Source organism: Bidens hawaiensis, unplaced genomic scaffold (genome assembly GCF_021521415.1).
Source record: "Bidens hawaiensis isolate Kalapana, Puna unplaced genomic scaffold, B.hawaiensis_p1.1 tig00059551_1, whole genome shotgun sequence".
In the NCBI taxonomy this organism is placed as follows: Eukaryota; Viridiplantae; Streptophyta; class Magnoliopsida; order Asterales; family Asteraceae; genus Bidens; species Bidens hawaiensis.
Genome location: NW_027500728.1, coordinates 48,477 through 70,147, shown reverse-complemented (window position 1 = coordinate 70,147; position 21,671 = coordinate 48,477). Strand labels below are relative to the sequence as shown.

Sequence of the window (21,671 nt, the reverse complement as noted above, 5' to 3'; positions counted from 1 at the left end):
GCTTCAGATACATCTTTGGCGCGAGCTGCTTTTAACTTGTCGTTTTCACGACAAAGCAGCTCGACGCGGGGCTGCGTCCGGGCCTGGAGAACCCGAAGCTCATTGGTTAGCCTACCCTCCTGGTAGCTAGCCATGGCTTCCCCCAACGCACCATGAGGAGCAGCGTGGCGAGCCCAATCCACGCACTCCACAGGGGTGCGAAGGGTTGTTCCTCGGCGTATGTTCCATCTTGGAACATACACTTCATTGGAATCCGACACTGCAAAAGAAACAAAGGCAGTTAGGAAAAGATGACAAAAATATACAAAGGAAAAAGAACCCTACGTACCTGTAGGGTCAATAACAGGCCGATAGCCGCCAAACCCATCACCTGAACCTAAAGGAAATCCATCCAACAGGTCAGGCAGACGGGAAGGTGGCATAGATCGGCGGGAAGCCCGGCGCGTACCTGATGGTCCGGCCGTCGGTGCCGGTGGCGCAGGTATAGTGGCAGCCGCTGTGGTAGCCATTGTTGGCGTCGCCTCCTCAGCAACAGTAACCGCCGGCTCCGTGAAAGATGCTGTAAAAATTGCACTCACGGCCGGCGGAGACACCTTCTCAGCTGGAACAGCCTTAGGAAGGCTGGAACCAACGGAAGCAGGCGCAGACGCCTGGGTCGACGCCTCGGGAAGGCTGACCGAGCCTTCCCTCATTGGCGGAGGAATACTTGCTCCAACTCCACCCTGGAATGCGTCAACATCCACACCTGCACAAGGAAAAGTGTTAGAAAAATTTATTTGAAACAATAAATCTAGACAAGAATTATGGGGGCACTTACGGGGTTTCTTGAGCTTGAACGTACGGACGAGCGGGGGCGAACCCGATGGAGCCGGCCTCTTGACACCGGTAACCGTCGTCGTCGCTACAGCCTCCGGAGTGGTGGTCTCTTCACCACCGGGCTCCCCCGCCACCTCTGCACTATCTGACTCCGAGTCAGATAGGACTACCGGGTCGGCCGTAGAGGCCACCTTCTCCTTGCCTTTCCCGACGGCAGCCTTTTTCTTCCGCACCAGTGGAGGACCTTCTGCGGATTCCTCAGAAGAAGAAATGTCAACTCCAGCAGCAGGCACAGCATTGAGAGGTTCAGGGTAGAAGATAGGCTTACCTGGCCGTCGGTGGCTCAGGATCTCTTGGCCTGGCGGGTAAACCTCCACGAACCGACCCGCGGTCTGCTCTAAGATGGGCAACTCGTTCTCGTCCAGAGCACGAGTACCCATCCGCGCGGGACCATCTTCCTCCCGCGGGTTCAGGAGCGACTGAAGATCGTTCCCCTCTGAAATCAACAAGAAAGTTAGAAAAAATCGAAGTCAGCAAAATGAAACAAGACGTACCATAAGGGACAGAGTTCGAACCATATTCAAGGACGATCGGAACCTTATCCGCATTCGCCGCCTTCCACACCCGGCTCATCCCCAGCATCACCATCGCCGACTCCGGAAAACGGAAAACCGGGGAATGGACCCGGGATATCTTCGAGAACCATTCCGCCTCCTCGTAGTTGAGGGCGGGAAGGTTCGGAAGCGCCTGGCCATTCTTGAACTTCATGGCGATGGGGATGGCGCGAGCGGATATGAAGAAGAACTCTCTTCTCCACGAGCGAAGACTCCGCTCGGTGGTACAAATCTTTAAACCCTTGATACGGGTTGTAAGAGTGTACCACCCCTGGATGCACCTCCAAGTGTAGAAGGTCATCAGACGGTCAACGAGGGGCTCAAGGCCCAGTATCCGGCACACCCACTTAAAGTGCCGGACCTTGGCAATGGCCATGGGGTGCACCTCTGTCAGGTGCACACCGTGCCTCTCCAGAACACGGTACACAAACTTTGTCAACGGAAACCTAAGGTTTCCGTAGACAAAGAATGCAGCATAAACCCCGATCTTGCCACTAGGGGCATCGTACACAGTATGGTGGGGTTCAGGAAACTCAGGCTCGAGAGACTCGAGCATGAACTTCCTGACGATATACTGGTACAGATCGACAGGAAGAGAGCACTGGCATTCGCCAGCAGTCTTCTGGTCATCAGCATCATGAGAAGGCATAGTGGAAGAAAGATGAAAAGAGATTTCAGGGTAATGCTTTACTGAACAGAAAAATTCACCGGAAATTACTTGAGAAGAAGAGATGAAAGTGAAAAGTGTGAATTGCAAATAACCCTCTCCCCCTTTATATACTAATCGCAATTAATGCGGTGAATTTAATGCGAAGGAGAGAGAAATCGAAGGTGCAATGAAACTATGACACGTGGCAAAAAGCAGACTGGCAACAGCTGTTGACAGGACGTGTGCCAGTAATTTCGCGGCCACGCGCCCGAAAAATCGCGCCCACGCGCCTAAAAAAGCGTCTGGAATGACCATATAATGTCACGTCACCATAACTTCCTGCACGTCCTGACAGTCAGAAGAAACCGTCGCGCGACGTTTCAGAGGTTTGGACTGTTCCTATCTTTCCACCAACCTTTCGAATTTCAAAATTCAAAATTTAAAAAGAAGCGGGAAAATACCCCCTTACCTTGGCAAACAAGTAACCATAAGACGGATGCGGGTACAGTGTTAAGGCAAAACCCTTCACATACCTAGCACCCGCAGGGAATTGAAGCCAAGAAAACCTTGGCGAACAAGTAACCATAAGACGGATGCGGGTACAGTGTAAAGGCAAAACCCTTCACATACCTAGCACCCGCAGGGAATTGAAGCCAAGAAAACCTTGGCGAACAAGTAACCATAAGACGGATGCGGGTACAGTGTTAAGGCAAAACCCTTCACATACCTAGCACCCGCAGGGAATTGAAGCCAAGTACCTCGGCAACCAAGTAACTATAAGACAGGTGCGGGTACAGTGTAAAGGCAAAACCCTTCACATACCTAGCACCCGCAGGGAATTGACGCCAGGAATACCTTGGAAGTAAAGTAACCGTAAGACGAGCGCAGGTACAGTGTTAAGGTAAAACCCTTCACATACCTAGCGCTCCGCTGGGAATTGAAACCAAAAAGGATCTTCTGGGCAATGCTTGCGGAAAAGGAAATAACATCCCCGCATAGCGGGAACGTCGAGAACTACGTTGTTTAAAGCTCCAGGATGGAATTGGTGGTTTTAACATAATTGATCACTATGTTCAAAACTACCAAAACCTCATGGAGAATCCACACAACTGGGACTCAATGCTCCTGACTTGCGAGGAGGTTACAGACCTACCCGCATCATACCCAAAGACCAAGCAGGAAACTCGGGCATTTCTGCAAGTGACAAGGACTTCCCATGGAAAACCTTACAAAACCCTTTTCAAAACCCCTTTTAAGTCCAAAAGTTCACCTCACTTTATTAAACACGCATGAGAAGAACATTGGACTGGGGGGACTTGAAGAGGTAGGTCCCAGCAGAACCCAGTTGGACCCGCAAGACTCACCTTAAACAGGGACGTCTGCGCAGAGACCAACTGGATCCGCAGGACCAACCATGCTCAGAGAAGTGACGTCCTTACGCGCAGTATGCAAGCTGGTCCCGCAGGAAATGCCTCCCATGGTGAAGGACTCCGCCTGTTCCCGCAGCCTCGGATACAAGCCATGAGTGAAGGCCACCCGCGCAGCATGGCTACACGCACTAGGCACTTAACTCTCCCCAGTGTCACCTGAAGGAATGAGCAAAGGCGGGAGGGGGAAAACTCCCGCCTAAATGAGCCAGTCCGTATGATGGAGGATCTTTTGTGTGATACCTGACGAGGTACAGACAAAAGATCTGACCAAGAATGCGACAGCTCACTGACAGCAGCATGGCAGACAGCACGCCACAGCACTGTGACCAATAGCCGCCGCCTACCCACCAACTCCTGCCATACCACGTGCCTAGCCTGTTGTTGGCAGAAGAGGAAGAGTGCACGACACGCCTGCTCTGTGTCAGCCGCTACCTATCCACCACTCACAGGCAGGGCACGTGCATAGGTTACAGTTGGTAGCGTGTTGGGCCGGCTAAACCCCTTGGAAACCTACCTTCGGCTATAAATACCCCAAATGGTATGACCATCTCATCTTATCATATTATCATCATATATACCTGATATCTGCTCTAGCAATCTCTTAATATACTTTTATATTTAAAGAGCAATCTAGTCTGATTCTCACGCCGGAGGGTGGTCACAAGGAGGAACCCCCCCCTTCTCAGTGACGAGCTCACGGTGTCTGTTTTGCAGGTTATCAGAAGAACCATCTTCCAAGGGTCTAACCCCTCGTGGGAAACAGCTCTCCAACCCCTAGGTTACCAGTAATCGGTCGGGGTTCGATTGGTGTTTCTTCAACTCCTATATAAGAAAACAACTTAAAGAATACAATAAAAATAACATATATAATAAGCATATAAAAACAATAAAAATCGGAAAAAAAAAAGTTTTTGTTATAGCAGTTTTGATTAATAAATAGAAACATAAAAATATAGGCATAAAAATCAGTCTCCAAAAGCATGTTTTTTAATAGTTATAATTAAAACGAGATAAAAAATAGAAGATGAAAAATAAAACTTTTATTATTTTTATACTTTTTATCGTCTGTCCTTTTTATATTGAAACTCTCAATAGAAATTATTTTATTCAATATATAAGGTTAACGGTGAGAAAATACAAGTTAAGAAAAAAAACCTATTTTAGTAGATACTTTTCAAATCACTCATTTAGGTAAATACTTTTCTCCTCTCCACCATTTTGGTCAAAAACTCCAGAATGATGTTTTAACAACCAAAAACTTATAAGATTCCTTACATTTGTCTAATTGCAAAGTACACACTATATATAGAAAGGTTTGTTTGTTTTTCTCTTTCCTTCCAACGTCTAATGTTTTCTTCTTCAGTACATTTTATCTTAGTCTATATAAAGCCCTTATCTAGTTAGTTCACTTCACGTGCCCATTATTAGAAAACTCTTTTACTTAATAAGTTCGTTGTGGCAAACATGAATCCAAATCAAGACTCAGCAAATCCATCCTCTTTGAATGATGTCTTACCTAAGAAAAAGCGAAAAGGCTCTGCACAACCCCCATCAGTGGAGAATGCTAAGGAGATTGATATTTCGCAAGCCTCTGAGAGCAACAACACTATTGATAAGGCGCCATAATTTAGCGAAGCCCTACGTGTTATTGATTCCGAGGGAAGCTCCCCATTCAGTGATTCTTCTCAGCGAGCCCCCACGTTTAGTGCTATACTTAGCAATCGTGTTTTGACGGACAGAAGCATGCCCAGTGACAGTAGTGATCCTAGTCTCACACCATCACTAGATGACGTCAAGCCACCCACTAATGTTGATATATCGCAAAGCTTAAACAAATTTATGTTTAACAAATGTTAATGCTTCGGTCCTAAGAGCTCACCTTTATTTTCTGTTTCATTGGGTTGAGGTCATGTGTGTACTAGTTTACTTGTTTTCTCGCCACCTAGCTCGTAAAGGAGTTGATGTGGCTAATGTGGTTGTTTTCTACTTATGTTTGCAGGTCATAGGTTAATGTGTGGTTTTCTGTTTCATTGGGTTAAGGTCATGTGTGTACTAGCTAGTTTACTTGTTTTCTCTTTACCTAGCACGTAAAGGAATTGATGTGGCTAATGTGGTTGTTTCCTACTTATGTTTGTAACTTCTAGATGAATGTGTGGTTTTGTTGGATTTCAATCAATTAAAAAGAGTCGTTCAATGTTCTCTAGTGAATGACACAAAGATGGTAAAATCTTTTTCTAATACATAGTCCATAAAATTCAAAAGTATATAGAAGTTCAAATTACAATTAATACATAATTTCAAAGACGAATAGCCTAAATCTTAATATCTAAGTAATTAGATTTAACTGATAAATAACAGACAATTTACAAAACGATTAGTCGATATATATTAATATGATTTTTGATGAACATGTGCCTAACAATCAAGACACAGAATGATGGAGTTTTTGTCACACGACTCACACGGAATGATGGAGTTTAGCGCCTAGACATGTGACCAATAGTTTGTACATGTTTTGTAAATATATCAGAGTTTAAAGTTGTAAAGCGGAAGACTTGTTTAAAATATTATTATATTTAAAAGACGGAATTTAAACACCCGTTGGTTGGTATAAAAGCGTTTGGATGACAAAGACCATAATTTACATTATTTAATATCAAAACCTTCATATGAGCTATCAGATCCTCTAATGGCTAGTCACCATCTTCAATCACCTATCCTCATTACCTGTAAAACAGTTATAAAGTACGTCAACAATACATACTGGTGAACACGCTAACACAAAACATTTAAATACTTAGTTATCCCTTTGGGTATCTTATGACCGGGCCCATCGTGGCTTAGGAAATAACCAAGCCAAATTTACTATTATAAACATCCAGCTCTACTTGAAACCACTCAGCGATACCGCAGCATCGAGGACTTAGCAACTACCAATATACACGAGATAATCCCCTCTCGGACATTACTTAGGTCCGGCCCAACGTGGCGAAGGCATTAGCAAGTGTGGTGTGGTGTGCCCACCGTCTACCCACATATGTAAGGATCCAAACAAACGTTTACAATAGCCTGAGGGCCAGTGATTACCTTTGTTTATAAAGTTTTAGGGATATATAATCCCATGCAAACATTCAAAGACTTGTTTTATAAAAGTTATAAAAGTTGGGCGTATTCACCTTTCTTCTTGTTCGGGTTTTCTCATTTGTTTGTATAGTGTTGTTACCTCGGACCTGTAGTATGAGAATAACGTTTTATAAACACTAGATCAATGATCTAGCTTCAAACCTTTAGTCCGATTGCATAACCTTTACCTTGACATGTATCTCTTTTATAAATTATAAGGACCTATAGTCCTTTCTTTTTGTTAATCATTTATAAACTATGTTTCTTTCTCATGAAGAGACGTATATTTCGAGTTTCTTCTATTATAAGAAATAAAATCTTTATATATAATAAAGAAATAATATTTTATCTATCTCGACTTGTAAAATCTATTTTCTTACTTTATTATATGATCAAGGTACGGGCTTTATCCCCGACTAGGGTCTAAGCCATTTATAATATAATAATCGGGCCGAACCCCTACCTTGTATAGCTTGATATACGAAATGCCTAAGCTTTACTGGACGGTACTTCTACTTGGCGGTGGAAAGTCGAGAGAGCAACTAGGTAGAGTTCTAGCACATACTTCGAGGCCAAAATCGTCAGGATATCGGCATGTCGGAGTTGTGGCACGATTACCGAGGTTGTGTGTGTGAGTTGGAGTGTGTGGGATGGATGAGAAACCTCCCCCCCTCCCCCCATGGCCGTCCTATTTATAGGCAAAAAGCTGCAACTTCGCGCCGCGCGAAGCAGCTTTGCGTCGCGCGAAGATGCTGTAGGTTCGCTGACTTGCCAAGTAGGCTTGCATCGTGCCACCTCGTGGTGACACGTGTCCCGTGACGTGTCGCTCCAGGGTTACGTTACTTTATTGCAACTTCGCGTCGCGCGAAGATGCCAAGCTCAAATTCTTCGCGTCGCGCGAAGATGCTGAATTTCAAATCTGTCCATTTTTAGTCCCTTATCTTTGGTAACTTGCAGTGTCTTGATTTCGTTCCAACATCCAAAAATACTAATGCGGCTCTCAAGTGGCTCGCGGCAATGCGAACGTCTGAAGTGCTAAGTGCGCCATCAAAGCGCCACATTGCGTCCATCGCCCTTCACCCGAGCCCGAACCCGTGCCTATGCGCGTCGGGTGCTTCGCACCCTCCTCTAGGACTAGGGAGAGTGGTTAGCCACATAAGAACATTATCATGGAAAGTTCCCTCCTTATAAAGTGCTTTATTTTCTTTACCACTTTCCATGTGGGATGGAGTCTCCTTACTTCATTCCCTTTACTTAAGCTATTTCCATTCTTTATCTTATTTTTCCCTTTGCTTATACCATGAATATTTTTAGTCCATCATCTTTATTATTTTGACAAAATTGGACCAAATTTTTCGTGATGTTACAGTTTTTTACCAAAATAGGTAAGGGGGAAACATTATTTACCATAATGGGTTATTTGAGAAGTATTTATCAAAATAGGGTTTTCTATAAACTTATCTCTTCTTTATCCTAATTTATTGAATAAATAATATCTAAAGTTTATATATAAATATTAAATAGATAGGTAAAAATTGAAATTATAATAATAAAAGTTTATTTTTTATTTTTCATCAGTTTTAAATCAAGATCATTCAAAAAAATGTTTTTCAAAATTATTTTTCATCGAGTTTAAACAAATTTAAAATAAAAGTTTTGTGTTATTTTTTATTCATTGCTTTTGTTTGTGTTTTTTCTTTTATTTTTTTCTATCCTTTTCTTTTTATATTTTATATTGAGGTGCATCGACATAGTATGTTTGTGATTGATACTACTACTATATTATAATAAAAAACAAATTTTATTCGAGTTGTTTTATGTTAAAAATGGACGTATGAGAATAATTATTTTATTAATTTTTTCTTTTACCAAATTCATTTTCATCATTCGCTAACTAAAAAAGAATATACGATTGTGCTTAATTTTTTTTCTTGACATTAAGGTATAAATTTTATTGAATATAAAAATACATTCAAACTAGAGTACTTTTTTGTTATAACCTATACGAGTGTCGCTACTAAATTGGTATCATGACGAACCGAACCGATTTTGATTGAACAACATCGGTATCGGTATCGGTATTGGCGTTACTCGCACTGATTCCGACTAAAAAACATCGGTGTTAATATCGATATTAAGTGTAATTTAAGATTTAAACACTCCTATATAAGAAAACAACTTAAAGAAAACAATAAAGATAACGCAAAGGCTCTTTCATTCGCGTCTGTCTCTAGGGCTCTTAACTGAACAATCGTAGTTGGATGAAAAGATCGCTCCTAATTGAAGTCTCTGTTACAGTTCAAGAGTTTCAAAAGGCTCTTAGCACGGGAAGGGGATCTTGGCAGATCTTGTGCCACACCACCTAGTCGTATGAAACTGGCATGCATCCTGGATCCCGAGACTCTTTCATAGAATTCCAACAATTTTTCCCGCTCCTCAAAAGCCGTGGTGGTGCTACGAGATGGTGAGTTATCGTATAGAAGAATGGATCCACGGACCTTTTGATTGACCATAGATGTATATAATAAACATATAAAAAACAATATAAAACCAAAAACAAAAGTTTTTATAATATTGGTTATGATAAATAAATAAAAACATAAAAATATAGGCATAAAAAGCATTTTGCAAAAGCATATTTTTTAATAGTTATAATTAAAACGAGATCAAATATAAAAGATAAAAAATAAAACTTTTATTGTTTTTATCCTTTTTATCGTCTATCCTTTTTATATAGAAACTCTTAATAGAAATTATTTTATTTAATATATAAGGTTAAAGGTGAGAAAATACAAGTTAAGAAAAAAAGACTTATTTTAGTAAATACTTTTCAAATCACTCATTTTGGTAAATATTTTTCCCCCCTCCCCCATTTTGGTCAAAAAAATCCAGAATGATGTTTTAGCAACCAAAAACTTATAAGATTCCTTACATGTGCCTAATTGCAAAGTACAAACTATATCTAGAAAGGTTTATGTGCTTTTTATTTGCTTTTCTCTTTCCTTCCAGTGTCTACTCTTTTCTTCTCCACTTTTCTTCTATATACATTTTTTCTTAGTCTATATAAAGCCCTTCTCTAGTTAGTTCACTTCACGTGCCCATTATTAGAAAACTCTTTTACTTAATAAGTTCGTTGTGGCAAACATGAATCCAAATCAAGACTCAGCAAACTCATCCTCTTTGAATGATCTCTTCCCAAAGAAAAATCGAAAAGGCTCTGTGATGGTTGGGTAAAAGTTAGTTATTATTATATATTAATTAGTTACATTTAGGTGAATAAATGAATGAACATTGGTACTTCAAGCATTGCTATGTGTTTTCAGGACATTGGAAGCTAAGGAGCTTAAACGAGCTAATTCAGAGCCATCCAGATGAAGATTAAGCAAGCCTCGAGAAGATGAAAGCATGGGGAAACATGTATTGAGGGTTAAGAAGGATTCGGGAAAGGATTGGATGAGAAACTTGAATCCGAAGTGAAAACTGAACAAGATGGGTTACAAGGAAAGTGTCTTTTAGTAAAACGGGCATATCTCGGCCTAGAAAATGAGTAATGGAATTCATAATATATGGATTTCATGTTTATCGACGAGACAAATCTGAATATGAAGTTTGTTTGCATCTTCAGGCGACGCGAAGATGCTAGACATGCAACTTCGCGCGACGCGAAGTTGCATAAAACCGAAAAAATCTTGGTTTTGCCTTATATAAACCCATTAACCTCACCATTCGGTATATCACGACTTCCAGAGGCAAAAGAGGGGTTCTAGGGCGATTCTCCATCATTCTAAGGCTTTCGATTAGTTCTGGGTTTGCATGTTCATCAAAGATAAGTATTTTGCATAATATGTCGATGTTCGGCTAAACTCTAGTGTTTGTTCTAGGCTAGGGTTTTGTGTAATTCTCCTTAAGACCAAATTCATGTGCCTAATGTTTATGAACTTGATTTAGTTTATTGCTTTTATCTTGTTCAACTAATTGCTTGGTTGTTTAAACAATTTGTGTTTGAGATTATTGATTAGTACATCACTTGTTTGGTTTTGTTCATCAACACTTAGGGTTAAGCTCTTGTGTCATTGGACTAATAATCATCGGTTAATGTTACTTAATTAGTTGTCATAAAACATAAATTGGTAATTGTGTAGATCGAGTTCAATTGTGTCAACAATTCGGTTAGGGTATCGTTTGTCATCACAATCAAACTACTAGGTCTAGTAATTACTGCGCAATCAAGACAAATGAATCTGGGATTAAGTTGAAGAACACATTACCCGAACCTAGAATGAATACCTTTTAATTAATATTATTTACAAATCTTTAAAAGTAATGGTTTTAGTTTTAATTAAATCTTTTCAAAAGCCACTTGACATCGTCTGTCCGCCTTAGTTAAATAAATAATTTAGTTTAAAATATGAAGTATTAAATTAGCACTTTCCTTGAGTTCCTGTAGAGACGACCTTACTTACCCGTACTTATTATAGGTATTTAAGTCTTTAATTAATTGTTTTTAAGTAGACCGCGACAGCCTACATCACTCTGCATAACCCCCATCGGTGGAGAATATTAAGGAGATGGATATTTCGCAAGTCTCTGAGAGCAACAACACTATTGATAAGGCGCCATCATTTAGCGAAGCCCTGCGTGTTATCGATTGTCACACCCCGCCACGGCGGAATCGCGAGGGGCAACGAACATGGTTGTCAAAGCATATGATTATCGCAAACACAAACACACAAATCAGATACATAGTTAAAAATCAGAGTTTACATCCCAAAATCAGCATTTAAGGCTCAAAACATTTTATAAAAGGCATTGTTTCTAAGATTTCGCCCATATGACCCAACACGCGGGTTATACAAGTAAAATCCTCAAAAATGTGTATCTGACACTTGTGTGCATGTTATCCTACAACGCTTTCCACTTGAGATACTGTGCTTAAGTACCTGAAAAACATACTTTAAAATGTCAACGTAATGTTGGTGAGTTCACAGGTTTTAGCGTTTAAAAGTTTGTAAAACCTTTTCGTTCGAAAGCGTTTCATGTATACGTTAAACATAAACAAGTAAGCGTTTGACCCATCATAAGCTAGCAAAGAATACGATAAATATGAACTACATGAGGCATAACCAAACCAAGACACAGGTGTTTCGCCCCTTACTCGTACCTCACGAGTAAGCGAGTAGACACTATGCAGTCATTCGACCATGCTGATGGTAGTTAGAGTGACTAACCATGACCGGGGGTGTCAAACCCAATAGTACTATTCATAGGATCCCTGGCTAATGCGTAGCTAATGGTTATAAATATGTTGATACAGGGGACTTCTCGAGCTCTAAGCGATAACTCATGTAAACATAAAGGCCGGTTCTTGTTTATTATTACCGTATAAAAGCGAGTAGAAGTATGTTTCCCCCCGAATTTATAAAGCGTTATGAAAGCGAAAAAGGGGTTGTGAAACTCACCTTTGAGTTTTTAAGTGTGATAGTTATCGAATATCGAAAACAAGCATGGAACTTCTCCTAACCGTGGCCTGAATAGATACGGTTACTTAGAATCCCATATTACAATATCAACTAACAAGTTGATCTTGTATAAAGTTCACCAACTAGTTAGACTCGATTGTGTTACATGTTATGCTTTCGACATTGGTTTGACAACCCGCTGGTGATATGTTACTGTATTCGTGAAATTATATATGCGTATAAAATATATAAATACCGGGTTTATAAATAACTTATTACCTCTACCAAAGCATAACTCACTTTGGTCGGTAAACAAATATATAATACTATACATATAGTCCCTGTTCGTATTTTAGTAAAATCCATACATATCTTGATAGGGTCAAAAAAATTAATACTTCAAATACTAATAATAAACTCGTTTTGAATATAAATATATATTAACTATCACTTGCTTTAGAGATTTCACACTGAACATATAAGTAAAAAGTAGGTAGATTTCTCCATTGTTATTTCTAAAATTGTAAAATCCACTTCTCTTAAGTATTATTTCCAAATACGCTTAAGCCTTGACATTTTATTAAAACCATATTTTAACTATAATCAACAAAACTAGCCCAAGAATGCACTTTAATTTTTGAAAGACATGACTAAAATATGCTTAAGGACTCCACACTGAACATATAAGTAAATATCAACATATACTTGTATTTATACTTTTGAAGTAGATATATATACGCATATTTTAGGGGTTTTCTAGATAACTGTGATCATTTTAACAAATCTATTATGTAAAAACATGTTGTAAACATCTTTATGTATTCTTTTGTGTAACTCTTGTATGAACCATATTATTACTATTTATTTTAAGAGAAAACCAAGTTATTTATAGTATTAGTTTCATAACTCCTCATGCTATTAAACAAATTATAACCACATAGGTGAACGTTTTATACAAAAACAACTTGTAAACTACACAAAAATAGATTAAAAAAAAGTAGATACTCACTTTTAGCAAGAAGGAAAAGGTAAATAGAGAAATCTTGAGCTTGAATCTTTGAAACACAAGACTTGCAACACTAATTTAAATATTTAGGCTTTGAATTGAGATTTAGAAATTTGAAAATGGGTGGAGTTGGGGATGTGCTTTTAGCCGAGAGAGATGAGGGAGAGGGAAAGTTTGAGAGTGTTGTTTTGAAAGTGTGAGAAAAAGTCTTCAAAATTAGTAGTAGTAGTAGTAAAAGGCAAGTATGGTTCTTAGTATAAATAAATATAAAGAAGATAAAAATACTAATATGGAGTGGGTGTGGGGGCGACGGGTTGATAAATGGTGCAGGAAATGGATTGTTCTTTTTGGAGTTTGGAGTCTAGCTAATATACTTGAAGATTAGTTGGGTTGAAACCAATGCATATGCATTTCATTTGGGTTAACTAGTCATGAAAAACAAAATGGGGATATTATTATGTTATATTAATAATAATGCATATATAGTTGGTGGTTTGCATGTTAGATAACAATTCTAACGTGATGCTTGTTTCCTATCTACTAATGTGTTTTCTTTTCAATCATAATTTAAATGGATAAGATCTGGGGATACGTAGGGGTGCAGAGAGAGAGGCCTACAAAAGTTGATGGTTCTCAATTTTCATGAGTAAAAGAGTACATGTGTTTTACATTACAGGTCATGCTAGGGACACCGGCCCAGGCATCGCGTATAGGTCTATACGTGGACCCAGCACCGCACCAGGCGTCACGTATAGACCTATACGCGGCGTTTTAGGGTACGATTTGACGTCCTAGCCTGGCATGTCATAGGGTTGTCGGATCGTACGGGCTATACGCGGCGTATAGCCCTATACGTGGCGCCTAGGGTGTTGTATATTTTTGAAGCCCGGCTCCCTCCCCTCCCTCTCTACCATTTCTTTTTCCCTTAATTTTTTTTTCTTAACCCTCATCCTCTTCATTCAACCAACACCAACAACCATATATGTTTCCGGAGTCGGACGAGGAGATGCCAGACGGGTAACGGTCAGTCAGAGTTGAACCATGTTTCGTTTTATCTTTATTTTTACATGTTAGAACATAGTTGTAGATGTTAGGACAGAGATTTGGTGAATGGTTTACTTTAGAAATTTGTTTAGGCACCGACCGTTTAACGGTAACCTGAGACGCTAGTTTGCCGGGCCTCCTAAACTTAAAATAGATTTCCCGTACTGTTACCGTTAACGCTAAAATTTTTATTATATTATTACTATTAAAATATTAATATTATTATTAAGATATTGTTGTTATGAAAATATTATTGTTAGTAAAATAAAATACTATTATTGTATTTATTAAAATAGTATTATTATTATTAAAGTAATAATATTTAAATACTATTTAAATATAAATTATTATATTTTTGTTATTATTAAAATATTATTAAAATAATTATAGTAAAATACTATTAAAATATTAATTATTATATTATTATTATTTTTATTCTAAACATATAATTATTAGTATTAAAGCATTTAGTTTCGAATTATTATTAGTACTAAAATATTATTATTATTATTAGGTACCTGATGTACGCCAGAGAGTCAGATGTCGGGGTTAGGCGACGACGCAAGACTTTCGGAGGTACGTTTTTATAGCGTATTGTATAATATAATATAATATAATGTAATATAATAATATTAATATATTATATTATTATATTATATTATGTTATATTGTATTATGTTATATTTATGTTAGTGAGTTTTTCTAGAAAAGCCCACCAGTGTAGTCTTATTATGGTTTTTTTTTTCCTTTTTTTATTTCTTTCCTTTTCTTTTGTTATTATTAATGTTATTTATGATTATTATTAATATTAATAATATTTAATTATCAATAGCATATTATTATTGGAAATTCGATAAAGGGCGTTTAGTAGCAGGACTTATTTGGAAAAATTGACAGTGCGAAACGAACTTTTAAATTATTGGCTGCTTTTGTTATGGGCATCTTGAATCAGTTACAGTGGCTTACTTGGGAAAACTAGCATTTCCAAACGAACTTTCAATTTCTTGGCTGCTTTCGTTATCGACATCTCAAATCCAGCTCTTCGATTTCTTCGAACTCCAACGGTCTTGACCGCCGGTCACCACCGACAACCATAGTTGTGTTCACTCGAACACATATCAGTCGTCACTAAGCTTAAGCTTAGACTTGTTATTAGTTTTATTTTTAGTTGGGAGTATTCTAAGTTGTTCATCTTGCGTATATTAAAGAATTATCGGCTTTTATATATACGTATACATATATAGTGGATGTGCGGTATAAGAATTCATTGCGTCGAGATAACCAGCACCAGATCGAGACGCTAGTTTGATGAGTTTGAATCTCTCGGATCCGCGGTATCCGCTAACGGCAGCGAGAACGGGAGCCCCTACTTTGGACAGATAGGTGGAAATTCGGTCATTGCTCCAATATAACGAGCACCAGATTGAGATATTAGTTCGCACTTAGCTGAACCTGTTGACACGTATGCAGACGTGGGTTTAGGTTCGGTGCTGACCCGGATATTAACACGTATGTTTACAGCATTCGTTGACATGTTTGCATAATACACAATGAAAGCACAAACTCAAACAACAATCCATGCAATAGCAATTGTCTTTGTTATTTTTCTCTTCTTCTTGTTTGACTGGTCGTTGAAGAGAATTGCTATTGTATGGATTGTTGTTTGAGTTTGTGCTTTCATTGTGTATTATGCAAACGTGTTAATATCAGCGCCAGCGCTGAGCCTAAATCCACGTCAGCATACGTGTCAACCGGTTCAGGTAGGTCCCGGCTAATATCTCAGTCTGGTGCTCATTGAGCTGGAGCAATGACCGAATTTCCACTTATCTGTCCAAAGTATGGGCTCACGTTCTTGCTGCCGTTAACGTATACCGCGGATCCGAGAGATTGAAACTCATCAAATTAGCGTCTCGATCTGGTGCTGGTTATCTCGACGCAATGAATTCTTATAACGCACATCTACTATATATGTATACGTATATATAAAAGCCTATAATTCTTTAATATACGCAACATGACCAACTTAGAATACCCATAACTAAAAATGAAACTTATAACAAGCCTAAGCTTAAGCTTAGTGACAACTGATATGTGTTCGAGTGAACACAACTACGGTTGTCGGTGGTGGCCGAAGGTCAAGAGCGTTGGAGTTTGAAGATATCGAAGAGGCAGATTTGAGGTGCCGATACCGAGAGCATCCAAGAAAGGGTTCGTTTGGCACTATCAGTTTTTCCCAAGGTAATCACCGTAACTGATTCAAGATGTCCATAACGATAGCAGCCAATAAATTGAAGGGTCGTTTTGCTATGTCAATTTTCCCATATAAGGCCTGCTACCGAACACGCTTTGCCAAATTGTGAATAATAATATATTATTCATAATTAAAATAATATTAATAATAATTATTATAAATAACAAAAAAAAAGAAAAAAAAACATAACAAGACAAGCGGGTGGGTTTTTCTAGAAAAGCTCAACTATCGGCCGCGTATAGACCTTTACGCGACGTCTTTTTAAGACTAAGACGCCACGTATAGGCCTAAACGCGGCGTCTTAGTTGAGTGACAACATGCCATGCAAAAGCTGGGTTAGGTTGTCAACTCGTACCTTAGACGCCACGTATAGGCCTATACGTGGCGTCTTGATGTTGCTGAATTATTGGAGGCCGGCTCCCCTCCTTTCCTTTCTTTATTATAAATGTCGTTGTATGCTTCATCGTTTAACAAAAAAACAACACAACATTTGTACTATATAGACCCAGAACGTCTTGGTTTAACCATTTATTTCCAGAGGAGGACCCGGGTTACGCCGCTAACGATCAGCCTGGCACGTCGTGGTTACCCGACTTGAACCAGGTTTCGTTATATATTTATTTAGTATGAATTTGGTAGTTATTATTTTTACTAACACATGCTGCATTACGTTTTGTTAGAAGTATGTCGGGTATGATACCCAGCCCGAACAGTTTTATGGTAACACTGGCTCGCCAGGCTTGCCAAACTTGAACCAGGTTTTGTTATACAGTCTTTTTGTAAATATACGGTTATCTTATTATTATTTTAATATTCTTATTTATTATTAAAATATTATATTTTATATTATTATAGGTATTATTATTATTATTATTAATTATTACCTCTGGCACTGTTGTTTGAATTTCTAATATATGTATGGTAGGAGTACTTCGTGTCGGATTACGGTAGAAAGCTTCCGTACCCGTCAAGTGTCGCCTGGTCAGATTACGGAGGTCAGGTTACTTCATCGTACCAGCCACCTATAGCAAATGATCCGTTTTATGGAACCAAGTCTTCATCGCACCACGGGCGAAATGATTATGCCGAGCCTAACCCAAATAACGAAGATGGGTACGATGACGACTACATACGCGAGGTGAAGGTTTCGTATAAAACAGATGCTGTAAGACACCGTGTCTTTTTTTTAAGTTAATATTATTTGTTTGTATGTTATTTAATAAACGGCTTAAGAATTAGCGTAAAACTGTTTCAGATTTTTGAGAGCCGCGAGTAGCTGGAGAAATGGGTAAAACTTAGAGGACGAGAGCATGGGTTTGTTGTTGTGGTCCAGCGGTCAAGGAAAAACGCCGTGGACCTTGCATGCAATCGTGGAGGCGAACCCAAAATAAAGGCGACGGTGAGACGTACCGGCAGCATCAAAAAATGCTGTCCGTTTAAGATCCTGGGCAGGTACGACTCGAGGGGTGCATGTTGGAGGGTTCAAGTGGTAAACGAGACTCACAACCACGATCCCGTTGAATTCGAGGAGGGGTGTGCGTCTTTTAGAAAAATGAACACCGACCAGCTGGATATGGTTGAGAATTTACATAGGGCCGGCGTGAAGCCACAAGAAATCGAAGCAGCCCTCCGCGAAAAGTTTCCCGGTGTGCAACCTGTATTAAAAGATATATACAACCACACCGCCAAGATTAGAAGGGATGGACTACTATGCGACACCCCTATGAAGGTAGTTCAAAACACTTGTAGTTTTAATGTGTACTTGTCGTGCTTGTAATATATAGAAAAGTTTTATTTCATCCAATGCAAGCGCTGGAAAACTTTCTCGCAGGCAACGGTTTCACGTTCTATACCCGGGAGAGTGATACCGACGACAGGACGGAAGAAATTTTCTTCTGTCATAGTAAGTCGCATAAGATGTGGCGTGCGTTCCCCGAGGTGCTGATGGTTGACACGACGTACAACACCAACATGTACGACTGGCCGTTGGTTCAGTTTATCGGTGTGACCTCGACATCACAGTCGTTTTGTATCGCCGCCGCGTTTGTGATCAGGGAACGATAGAGGAACTTCGGCTGGGCTCTGGAGAAACTTAAACAAATGCTCTACGACTGCATGGAGCCACGCGTGATCCTGACTGATGCGGACCAGGCCCTCATGAACGCATGCGACGCGGTCTTCCCTAATGCCACCAAAAATTTATGCAGGTGGCACATATCCGAGAATATAAGGAGAAAATTTAAGGGCATATATAGCACGGAAATGGGGACGGACTTTGCGTACTAGTGGAAGGTCCTGTATCAGTCGCCGACGATTTAGGAGTACGGCCACCGTCGCCTCAACATGGAGCGTCATTTGATACGGGACGATAGAGCCGGTAAGTCATTCGTATCACCTGACAGTTTTTAATAGCCTAAACATACGTGTTAATAACGTTTCCTTTTATTTTTTCAGAGGTCTGGCAATACATTCGCAAGAACTGGCTGGATCCATACAAACACAAGTTTGTAGCTTGCTGGATCGATGAACGCCGAAACTATGGCAAAACTACGACGAACCGAGTTGAGAGCCAGCACGCAAATCTGAAAAGGTACCTCAGTGGAAGCAACAACTCGCTCGACACAATTGCCAGGCAAATCCTTAAAATGGTCAACTCGCAGATGAAAGAAATCGGTAAATCTTTTGAAGCCTCCCGCTCGAAGGTCATGGAAGGACATCGACAGCACGTCTGGTTGAATAAGCTAATAAACAGGGTGTCGATTCACGCTCTGGGTCTACTTGTGAATGAGTATGGGTTGATACACAAGATGTGTGACGGCAGCACTTCATGCGACCACCATTTGTATTCATCTTCGGGGCTGCCATGTGCCTGTCGGATTGAGGGATACATAGTTAACGACACGTGTATCCCAATAGAGGATGTTGACCCGTTCTGGAGGAGGCTTAATTTTGATCCAGCCTGTCCGCCGAACGAAGAGCCAGACTACGTAGCAGGTCTACGGGACATCACAGATACGCTATCGTCCATAGATGACCCTATTCAAAAGAAAAGTTTTTTCGCCAGGCTCTTGTCTGCTATTCCAGGAAGATCTAAAAAGAAGGAGCCAGAAAAAAGGGAGGATCCTCGGGGGCGTCCCAAAAAACCAGATCCCCCGAGGCACAGCACATACACCCCTGCTCCAGATCTCCCCAGACACAGCTCCTACACCCCATCCTCGTCACAGGGGCCCAGCCAAGAAAACCCCACCCCATCCTCGCTGAATCGTTCGTTGTCCCAGTCAGCGTTGCGGTTTAAAACTCCTCGTGGACGACCTACGGGAGCTCTTCTCGGGTTTCCTTTGATGGTTTCGCCTGCGCAAGTACCGGCGATAGAAACGTTTAGGAGCGTCATTCCTAGCTGGGCCCAGCCGTTCGTCGCAGACATAAAAAACGTACGCCCAGACGGTAACTGCGGTTTTCGATCAATTGCAGTGGGTTTGGGGATACATGAGAAAGTTTGGCCGGATATTAGGCGGGCGATGCAGAACGAGCTGGAAACGAACGAAGGGTGGTGGAGGGCGATGTTTAACAAAGAGGATGACATATTGTACGGCTGGGTTCATTCCAGCATTCCGTACTACAACACGGTCAAACCGGCGCCGCCGAGTCGTTGGTTCAGCTTACCCGGTCACGGGCACATGGCTGCTCAGACATACGCGAGTGTGTTAGTCAACCTAGTTGGCAATCAGACCGAATCTTACTTCCCATTGAGAATCGGTCCTGACTTGGTTCTGGATCCACAGGTTATAGGCATCGCTAACTGGGGAGGTGATCACTGGATATATATAAACCTGGTAGGGGATTTCCCAATGCCTAGGCCAAACCCTAATTGGGAAAGAAACGCTGTACCGGCGGCACTCGAATGGAAAACACGGTTCGGACAATGTTTGAAGGAGTACGAAGACATACGCCAGGGTTGGCGAAGGGAATCATCTAACGTAGATCTAGACAGCTTATAGAAGACATAGTATCAACGGACAAAAAAGTCTATAATAATAATAATAAATATTAAATAATAAGTAATAAATAACAATAATTAAATAACAAACTAATATTAATATTAATAACTAAATAATAAAAAAAGTAATAAAATAATAATAATAATAATAATAATAAATAATAATAAAAATAATAATAATAATAATAATAATAAATAATAACTAAATAACAAATTAATATTAATATAAATAACTAATAAATAATGATAATTAAATAAAAAATATAGGCCTAAGACGCCACGTATAGGACTATACGTGGCGTCTAGGGTCCCTAATATCAGCAGACGTCTGATCAGCTACCAGACTTAGGCCTAAGACGCCACGTATAGGCCTATACGTGGCGTCTTAGGCCCCATATTATCAGTAGACGCCTTCTCAGACGCACACTTTCAAATTTCAAAACTCCCGTGCGAACGACCGAGCATCCACACACGAGCCTATATCGGACGGCGACCGGAATACCAAACAAGCCGACAAGATTTCACCCGACACCGACATTGACACGATATAGAGGTAATTTTTTAATATTATATTAGTGATGATAATTAGGTTAACATGATGATTAAAATGTGTTGTCGATGATGTGATGATGTTGATTATGTTGTTTGGATGAATAAAACTGTCGGCCGGAGTCTGGCCATAAAACGGCCGGAGTCCGGCCGTCTGTTTACCTAGACTGTCAGACGCGGCGTATAGCTCTATACGTCGCGTCTGATATAATTTTTTTTATTTTTAATAATAATAATAATATTATTATTAATATTAATATTATTATAAATTTTATTATCAATATTATTATAAATTTTATTATCAATATTTATTACTAGTATTTATTATTATTAATATTTTTATTATAATAATTATTATTATAATTATTATCATTGTTTGTTATAAATATTATTAAATATATTTATTATTAGTATTTATTGTTATTATTAATATTTTTATTATAATTATTATTATTATTATTTGTTATAAATATTATTAATAATATTTATTGTTATTATTAATATTTTTATTATAATAATAATTATTATAATAATTATTATTATTTGTTGTAAATATTATTATTAATATTTATTATTACTATTTATTGTTATTATTGTAATTGTTATTGTTTTAATTATTATTAATTTTTATTATTATAGTTTGTGGACGACGAGATTGAGCAGGAGCTCTAGAAGCTCGGGCAGGGCGAGGGGCGGGGCCCAGGGCCAGGGGCGGGGCCGCGGACCCCCTGAG

General features: G+C 39.5%; 2 protein-coding genes across 2 annotated transcripts; both read left to right on the top strand.

The window, feature by feature from the left end:
- The first annotated feature begins 17,944 nt into the window (after positions 1-17,944).
- Positions 17,945-18,456, top strand: LOC143602725 (protein FAR-RED ELONGATED HYPOCOTYL 3-like). Its single transcript, XM_077079741.1, has 2 exons — positions 17,945-18,137; positions 18,224-18,456. The coding sequence occupies exons 1-2, from the start codon at positions 17,945-17,947 to the stop codon at positions 18,454-18,456; spliced, it is 426 nt and encodes a 141-aa protein (XP_076935856.1).
- Positions 18,457-19,037: 581 nt separating this feature from the next.
- On the top strand, positions 19,038-20,390 carry LOC143602724 (uncharacterized). The gene has a single exon (XM_077079740.1). It carries the CDS (start codon positions 19,038-19,040, stop codon positions 20,388-20,390), a length of 1,353 nt encoding a protein of 450 aa, XP_076935855.1.
- Positions 20,391-21,671: the final 1,281 nt, after the last annotated feature.